This window comes from Cervus elaphus, chromosome 13 (genome assembly GCF_910594005.1).
Source record: "Cervus elaphus chromosome 13, mCerEla1.1, whole genome shotgun sequence".
Lineage (NCBI taxonomy): Eukaryota > Metazoa > Chordata > Mammalia > Artiodactyla > Cervidae > Cervus > Cervus elaphus.
The window spans coordinates 59,806,118-59,814,854 of NC_057827.1; the positions used below are offsets into that span (position 1 = coordinate 59,806,118).

The 8,737-nt window shown below is 54.6% G+C and overlaps 1 protein-coding gene across 3 annotated transcripts in view; it reads right to left on the bottom strand.

Annotated features, from left to right (window-relative positions):
• ITPK1 (inositol-tetrakisphosphate 1-kinase) overlaps positions 1 to 6,467 on the bottom strand; it is a 157,071-nt gene extending 150,604 nt beyond the window's left edge. For 2 of the 3 annotated variants that reach the window (XM_043921471.1, XM_043921470.1), the window contains exon 1: positions 6,303 to 6,467. Coding sequence is in view for 1 of the 3 variants with exons in the window: in XM_043921469.1 (XP_043777404.1) it covers positions 5,588 to 5,682 (95 nt within the window). In the remaining 2 variants the exon portion in view is untranslated. Of the gene's footprint in view, positions 1 to 5,587; positions 5,820 to 6,302 lie in introns of all 3 variants that reach the window. The other variant, XM_043921469.1, reaches the window with a different exon arrangement.
• Positions 6,468 to 8,737: the final 2,270 nt, after the last annotated feature.

Consider the following 8,737-nt stretch of genomic DNA (forward strand, 5'->3'; position numbering starts at 1 on the left):
GAACAATACGTGTGGAAGAGACCCATACATATGTGCCCTGTGTTTTGCACAAAACCCTCGGGGGGGGGGGGGGCATAGGAATAGGGGATTTTTTAAAAAGGTTATTATATGATCATACAAAATCATGTGGGGCTTCCCTGGTGGCTCAGACGGTAAAGAATCTGCCTGCAATGCGGAAGACCCAGGTTCTAGCCCTGGATCGGGAAGATTCCCCTGAGGAGGGCATGACAACCCACTGCAGTATTCTTGCCTGGAGAATCCCATGGACAGAGGATCCTAGCGGGCTACTGTCCATGGGGTCGCAAGAGTCGGACATGACCTAGCGACTGTCACACACATACAAAATCACATGTGTGAAACTTTTGAAAACTGTAAAGTACCACAGAATTTCAAGAATCATTCAATTTTTTTTTTAAGTTTAAAAAAAAAAAAAACCACCTCAAGAGAAAGAGACTGCCCACAGCGCGTGTCCCTGAGTGACCGGAACTCAAGAACAAGAAGGAAATAGACTGACTTTTCATTGTGTATTTTGAGTCCTTTTCATTGTGTATTTTGAGTCCTCTAGGTTTTAACACAGGCATGTATTAAATATTCAAAAAGATAAAACAATAAATGTGAGCTAATAATAACAGGAGCATGATTGGCATGGAGACTCTTGGGCATTTTCAGGAAACCCAGTACAAACTCCTCTTAAATCTCCAAACTTGAAAAAACAAAAGTGTCATCTTGCGTTAACAAAATTTCTTCAGGCTCCACATCCATAAAACAGGTGAAGACAGCAGGCCCGACTTCCCAGGGGCTGTAGGATCCCCGCGGGCTGGGTGTGTAGGCAGATGCTGGCAGGGCAGCAGGCACGGTAGGCGCCCCCCACCTGCACCCCCAGCCTTGCCCCAGACCCACACCCAGGCAGGATGAGCAGTCAGCCTCCCTCCTGGACTTCAAGGTCGCTCAAAAACGGCCCCAACCAGGAACACTCAACCTGCAAATGCCCAAGATCCAGGAATAGACAGACATTTGTGGGCAGACGCCCACTCACCCACTCCCCAAGGACCAATTAAAAAGTAACAGCAGCAACCACCACCCACAGAGTTCCAGGCACGGTCGGGGTCCCCCATAACCCTGAGAGAATATTGTCATCAGCCTCACTCTACAAGTGAGGACACTGAGACAGAAGCCCAGGTCACATGGGTGGCCCGCTGTCGAGGCAGGCCCGGCAGTGGCAGACGGCAGTGGCCCTTACGGTCCATCTTCTCCCACGGGAAGCCCAGTTCACCCCCGCCGGAGACTGGTGGAACGTGTTTATTTGAAAGGCTGAGTATGGACAGTCCCAGTGAGCAGCTACAAAGGATACTTAAGTCAGTACCTCCTCTCACCCCCATGCCCCCAAAATCATACCAGATCCAAACATTAAGAGAAACAGAAAAAGAAAGGAAAAAAAACCCACTCACAGACCAGCATCACTTAACCCTGGAAACGATTCTCCTTCCTCCCCACTATGAATCTCCCAAAAGAATACCAGTATAGAACCATGCTAAATCCTCCCAGCAAAAAAAACGAACCTTCTAGAGTCCTCCATTTAAAGAAAGGAATGAAAGGAATGGGGACTTCCCTGGCAGGCCAATGGATAAGACACAGCGCTTCCACCACAGGGGGCGCAGGTTCAATCCCTGGTTAGGGAATTAACATCCCTCATGCCTCGCAGCATGGCCAGAAAGCAAAAAATTTTAAACATTAAAAAAATAAAATAAAAATAAAGGTATGCAGGCCCTGAGGGTATGGGCCACCTGAGAGGCCAGGTTCTTGTTAACAGCAAACTCCCAGCCCCCTCCTCCTGCAGCTTCCCAGAGCCCCGGCCTAACCTGGGCAAAGAACTTATTAATAAACAAGGCAGCCACATCCTCAGGTGTAAAGGCCTGGGGTCTGGGCTCAGGGAAGCCCTCCACTTCAAATCCAAGTCCTTCATGTGGCCTGAGCCTCAGTTTCCCCATTCTGCCACCCTGGGCTGCTGAGAGGATGACGTGAGATGAGGTTCCAGGAAAGAAAGCATTCGGGTCAGGTGACGTGACGGTAAAGATGGACAGAGGACACATTTTACACCAAAAAGCTGTGCGACGTCTTGTGTATTTCCACCACCGCCTCCAACACAAGTTCAGCCACAGGAAAGAGGAACGGTGATGCGAGGCGCTGGAGGGCTGACACAGAAAACGTGGACACAGTGAACCGGGTCAGCCAGCACGTCCACACGGGCCACCGTGGAGGACGGAGCGCATTTAAAAAAAAAAATCACCCGACATTTTCAACTAACAGCTTTACTTTTCGGCTTCCCCTCTGAAGTCCCTTCTGCGTGTGAGAAAGCCTTGAGGCTGCTCCAGGGTGAGGGGAAGGGGCAGGCAGGCGGGAGGCCAAGAGGACACAAGCAGAGCCATCCCCGTGGAGAGGGGGAGACTCACGGGCAAGTGTCGGGAACGAACAATCCCGCCAGAAACAAGCCGAGTCGAGGCGCATCTGTCAAGGAGCCAGAGGGAGGTTCCTTGAGACACTTGCTTCCACTGCAGGGGGCGCAGGTTCGATCCCTGGTCAGGCAACTGACATCCCAGATGCCTCCCAGCGCAGTCAAAAAGTATAGAATTTTTAAAATTAAAAGAAATTAAAATAAAGGAATGTAGGCCCTGAAGGTATGGGCCACCCTAGAGGCCAAGTTACTGTTAACAGCAAACTCCCAGCTCCCTCCTCCTGGAGCCTCCCAGAGCTCTGGCCTATTGTAGGCAAAGAACTTATTAATAAACAAGGCAGGACCAGGGTGTGAAGGGGCGGCCCTCCCGCCTGCTAAGTGTCCTGGTGGGACCTGCTCCAACGGCCCACGGACACCTGCAGGGGGCGATGCTCCTCGGAGGGCAGACAATACGCTTGCTGAGGCCACAGCTCAGGATTGCAAGGCAGAATCTCCACGACAAAACGGCAGCATGCCCCTGACGATGATGAGGGGGTCCGCCCAACTGCTAGAGGCGCCCATGGAGAAAGGGCTTGCTTTCCGTATGGATCTCGAGGTGCCCGGGGTGAAGCCATTCTAGTAGCCGAACAAAAGGAACAGAGTATGGAGCCTGCCCCGTCTCGCGCCTGTGAAACAAAGGGGCTGGGTAGACAAGATCTCCCTTCCCGTCCTAAGATTTTCTTTTTTACAAGGCCTGACATTTGGCTAAACAACTCACCCTGCTGCGTTCAGGTCATCCTCCCCGCTGCTGATACTGCCCCAAACATTTGCAGCAGGGCCTCAAGCCATTTTCAAACATCTCTGGACTTTTTCACTATGGAACTCGGGGATGATTCTTCACCCATCCAAATGGGAACCCCACGTGACAATGTCCGTCCACAGCCCGTCTCGGCCACTGAAACTGCATCAGCACTCTCATCACACCCACCAGCGGGCAAGGGACTCTGGCCACTCTAGAGGGTGGGAGTACTTTGCACCCAGTACAGACACGCGGCCACCAGGGGGCGCCGCCCTGAAAGTATCCATAATAAAGGAGAGAAGAAACAGAAAAATTCTTTTCGGTGTTTTCCTTTCCTTCCTAAGCTTAAGCGACAAAATAGCTAAGGCTCCCCTGATGAAAACACAAATTGGGTTTCCTGAGGTTCTAGAATGACCCAGATATTTCCCTTCCCCTCTTTGAAGTCAATATTTTGGCCAGAAGAAGGCAACTAGACTTTGAACGCAACCACTCTTTCAGAGAAATGAACACTCCAGGCTGGAGCTTCCCCGGAACGGTTGACATCACAGCTTGCCCTGAACCCCCCAGTGTTTAAGGGTAGGGGGGTCTCTGGGGAGGGAAAGGCAGTCTGCAAGTACAGCCTGAGGACCCAGCCACAAGTCTCAGTCTCGGCTGGGACTGTGTTGCGAGAGCCTCCTAATTACCAAGCAAAACATACCAACCAGATGATAAGCCTCGTGCTTCAGCTGCAGGCACAGGACGACACAAATAGAGAAAGACCTCAGGAGAAAGGGTGCAAGGTATCAGTGGGGATTTCCCAAGTCTCAGATGACTGCAGGGGGAGCTCGGGCACCCAACACCAGAACCAGATTTCAAGAACACGTCAAAGGGGTTTCTGCACATGTCTTCAGTGTCTAGGGCACATCGTCCACATGTGTGTGTTCAAGCGCCCCTTTCTAAGGCTGCAAAAGTCCTCACACTTCCAGGGCTCTGGCTGCAAGTTCCTCCCCGTTTCCTTGTGAATTTCCCGGTCATTTGGCATGCCCTCCTGAAAATGAAAAGCGTGCTTTCTCCCAGGGAAGCCAGCAGGAGAGGCAGCAGCCAACTCCATCCCCAGACCGAGGGATGCGCAACCAGGAGCTGTTTTAGACAAGGTGCGCCCCTCTGGCTGCGGGGAGCAGGGCGCCTGCAGGGCTGGAACAGGCCAAGGAGCAGCAGGCCCTGGGGACAGGCATGAGAGGGGCACAGAGGTGCTGTGCCAGCCTGCACAGGCCAGCTCAGACCAGCCACTCGCTCCGCATGCCAGGAGATAAGGAAACTCAATTGTTCAATTCATCATTATGTTTGGTGACCCAACAGGGACAAAAATGCAAGGGGGGCCCATTTTTGAGAATCAAATCTACCAAGTGTAGACACGGCATAACAAAAGGTTTTCCACCTGGAGTTTGCAAAAGGCTTGGGGAGCCAGATTCTCTGAAGCTTTCACTGAGACCAGGATTTAACTAAGGGCTTCTCAGAGGCAAAGCCACCATAGAGGAACAAGGTGAGGCAAAGCCAACCCAAGACTGGATGCATCTGTAATGGACTAAGAACGTGACCCCATCTTATTAAAACACCTGGAGTCTCCCCCACTAAGGAACTGTATGGAGTGGGGGGTGGGGACCTCGAGGGAAGAAGGCCATTCTACACAAACGTTTACATTCTGCACCAGCCACTCCCTGGCTGTGGGACCCCGGGCCAGGTACCCACCTCTCTGCGGATGGATTTCCCCCCCTCTCAGACACGTGGCCCAGAATCACCAACCCAGCCGATTCTCAAGGCTGGTGCGAGGCTCTAATGAGACAGCAAATCACCTACACGCCAAGTACTGCTACTCGCTTCAAAGAGGCTTAATCCAGTGACATGCAATGACAGATTCTTGCAAAGAGAGCTGCGCCGGCGGGGCACCTAGTAGGTGCTCCGCAAACACACAAACATGGGTGCCCTCCTCTACGAAGAGAACGGGGACGAAGGAAGAGGACCACTCCAGTCCAAAAGTAACCTCCAGCCACGGGCAGACAGCGTGGATTCCCCCCATTTCCCAGGTCCCTCTGCCACCTTCAGCAGCGCTCCCGTCACGCCCGGGGGAGCCAGGGGTCTCCGCACGCGGGGTCCCCGTGCACGTGAGAGCCCTGGTCCGTGCCACACCGCTCGTACTGCCCACCGCTTCCCTCGAACACCACAGCCACCTGGCTACTCGGACTCAGTGTCCCCGCGCACCGTTTCTTCCCGTTTCGCTCTAACCTCCGGAAACAGCCCCCCGCCCCCCGAGGCTGAACCGGGGGCTCAGGCCGGGGGTCCCCGGGGGGTGGGGGGGCCGGAGCCCCGTCCCTCCTTACCTGCACAGCTCGGCGAAGGCCTGGAAATTCAGCTTCTTGATTTTCTTCTCGCTCAGCCAGTAGCCAACTCTCTTCCCTTTCAGAAAGGTCTGCATCTTCCTCTTCGGGCGGGGAGCTCGGGTCCGGAGGAAATCGCCCACAGGCCGAGTCTGGCGGCCCGGCGCGCGCCGCGAGCGTGCGGGCACCTCCTCCCGGCGGCGGGGACGCGGAACGGGGCTCCGGGCGCGCAGTCCTGCCGGGAGGGGCGGGCCGGGGCGGGGCGGGCGCCCGGGCGGAGGGAGCGGCGCTCAGCGCGGCATTCCACTGGCTGCCACCGCGCGGGGGCCGCCCGCGCCGCCGCCGCCCACGCCCCCGCCGCCTGCGGGGCTCCGGGCGCGCAAGTTCGCGAGCGCCGGGCCGGGCCGGGGAGGAGAGGAGGCAGGCCCTCCCTCGCCGGCGCCGCCCTCCCGGCGCTCGGAACCGAGCCGCACGCCCTCCAGCGGCGGCCACCGACGATCGGCTCCCGAGCTTGGGCTACGCGCCGCCCCCAAGTCCCTCCTCCCGGCCCTCCTTCTCGCTCTCGATCGCTGGGGGCCCTCCCCTCCGAGCCCCCGGCGACGAGTTCGGCCGATCCGAGCCGGGCGCGTGCCCCTCCCGACGCGCTCGGACCCCGGCAGGGCGCACGCGGCCGCCCGCGCCACCGCCCCCCACGCGCCCGCGCCCCCGCCGTCCTCACCCGCCGCCGCCGCCACTTCCTCCTCGTCCCGGTCCTCGCCCCGGCGCGGGGCCCGCCGCCGTGGCCACCACCGCACTGACCAGGCCAGCCGGCCCGCTGGACCCCGCCGGGGCGGAGGAAGCGCGTGAGCGCCGGCCGCCAGGGGGCAGCACTGCCCGCCGCCTCTTAAAGGCGCCGCGCCCTCCCCCCGGGTCTGGTTCTTTGGTGCGTGTTTCTGTGAAAGGCTCAGCGGCGGAGCTTGGGGGTCGGAGGGAGCAGGGCTGGATTTACGGCGATCCTTGCCAAGTGCTTTTACTTTTTTAAAGGAACGGGAGGAGTCGCGGTGTGGGCACTTTCTGCCTGTCCTTTCGGAGTGATCGAGCCACTTGAATTTCATTCATCAAAACCATCTCTGTATCCTGAGCAGTATTCAGCCCCAACTGCAGCAGAGGGCGCGGGACGAGCGGGGGGGGGGGGGGGGGGGGGGGGCGTGGCTGGGGGGGGGGGAGCGGGGGGGCGCGGCAGATGCAGACACTCGATGAGATCATCTGTCTTCCCCGGAGGGGACAGACCCAGGCCCAGGATGGGGGCCCCTGGGGTTGGGGACATAAACTCCCAGGGGCCTTCTCAGGCTTAAGGAGGTTAACCACTAGACACACTCTGGGTTCCCTCCAACGGAGAGGCAAGGAGGGGAAAAACTAGAAGCTCAAGCATCAGAGTGGCTAGCACCCTTGGTTTCCCTGTAGGGCCCTAGGGGAGCATCCTGCCTTCAAAGAGTCTGGGCCAAGTGGGCATCACTCCCCAGGCCACAGCAGGAAAAATGGGTGGGGTGGAGTGGAAAGGGTCTCCGGTTTTCAGGGAAGACATTTAAGCTGACCTTGGAAAATAAGGATGAGGCTGACAGGCCTGAGAATTGGGGGTGGCTTGAATAGAGGCAGGGAGAAATGGAAGAACCAAGTGGTTAGGGGTGACCAGGCTGGAGCTTATTCTCTAAGGCCCAGCCCTACGGGCCTGCCTTCTTCCCCTAATTACAGCTTCCCTATCCCTCTTCCTGCAGGCCTTCCGAGCTGCATAGGTGAAGCTTGTCCACACCAGATTCCAGGAGGAAGCACAGAGGTCCTCGTCTCCACTCTCAGCTAGCTCCACCCTTCACCCGTCTCCCCTCCCCTTACACCCTGGCTGGGTGACCTTGCAGGCCACTTAGCCTCTCTGGGCCTCAGGTCCTCCCTCTTCCCTTAGGAGGTAAGCCCTGCCTCCTGAAAGCACCGCAGAAGAGCAGTGACTCTGAGGCCTAGAATGTGTGGTGTTATGAGAGGGTCTGGTGCAGAGTAGGGACAGAAGGAGCAATGCCGCTCATTGTACTGGGAAGAACAGTCTTTGGCTTCAGAAAGACCTGCCTTGGGGGGCAGTGCCAGCTCAGTTCCTCCCAGCCTGGACAAGACATGTAAGTTTTGCCTCTGATCTCCGTGTTGAGAAAGTAACGCCTGCCTTAAAAGATTGTGGGGAGGATCAGGACAGGGTATTAGACTGATCCTCCTATCAGGTCATCAGAAATGGAGCTTGTTACTGTCTCACCAAGAACTCTTTTGTTTTTTTTTTAATTGAAGTATAATTGACTTTCAGTATTATATTAGCTTCAGGTGTACAACATAATGACTCAATGTATTATGAAATGATCACAGTAACTCTAGTTACCATCTGTCACCACACAAAGTGCTTACAATATTATCAGCTGTATTATTGACTATATTCCCTGTGCTGTTCATTACAGCCCTGTTACTTATTTTATAGCTAGAAGTTTGTCCCTCTTAATCTCCCTCGTCTATTTTGCCCATTCCTGCCCCCTGACCCCGCCCCACAACCACAAGTTTGTTCTGTGAGTCTGTTTCTAGTTTTGTTCATTTGTTTTTTAAATTCAGCATATAAGTAAAATCATATGGTATTTGCCTTTCTCTGACTTATTTCACTTACATAATAACCTTTACATTCGCCTGTGTTGTCACAAATGGTAAGATTCTTTGTGACTGAGTGATATACGTGTATGTGGATCTGTACCACACCTTGATCCATTCATCTGTGACTCTTCAGTTGCTTCCATACAAGGATTCTTTTTTTAATTTAATTTTTATTTTATATTAGAGTATAACTGACTTACAGTATTGTTAGTTTCAGGCGTAGAGCAAAGTGATTCAGCTATAGTATTAATATATCTATTTTTTTTCAGATTCTTTCCCCATATAGGTTGTTACAGAATATTGAGGAGAATTCTCTGTGTTATATAGTAGGTCCTTGTTGATTGTTTTATATATAGTAGTGTGTATATGTAAGGATTCTTAACTTGAGGTCTAATTAAGTCCCCTCCTTGCCCCACCCCAGGACTTCAGGAACCCCTGAAGCTGCCAGAAATCACGTGCATCATGACCATAGCTTCAACAAACCCTCAAAGTCTGAGTCAC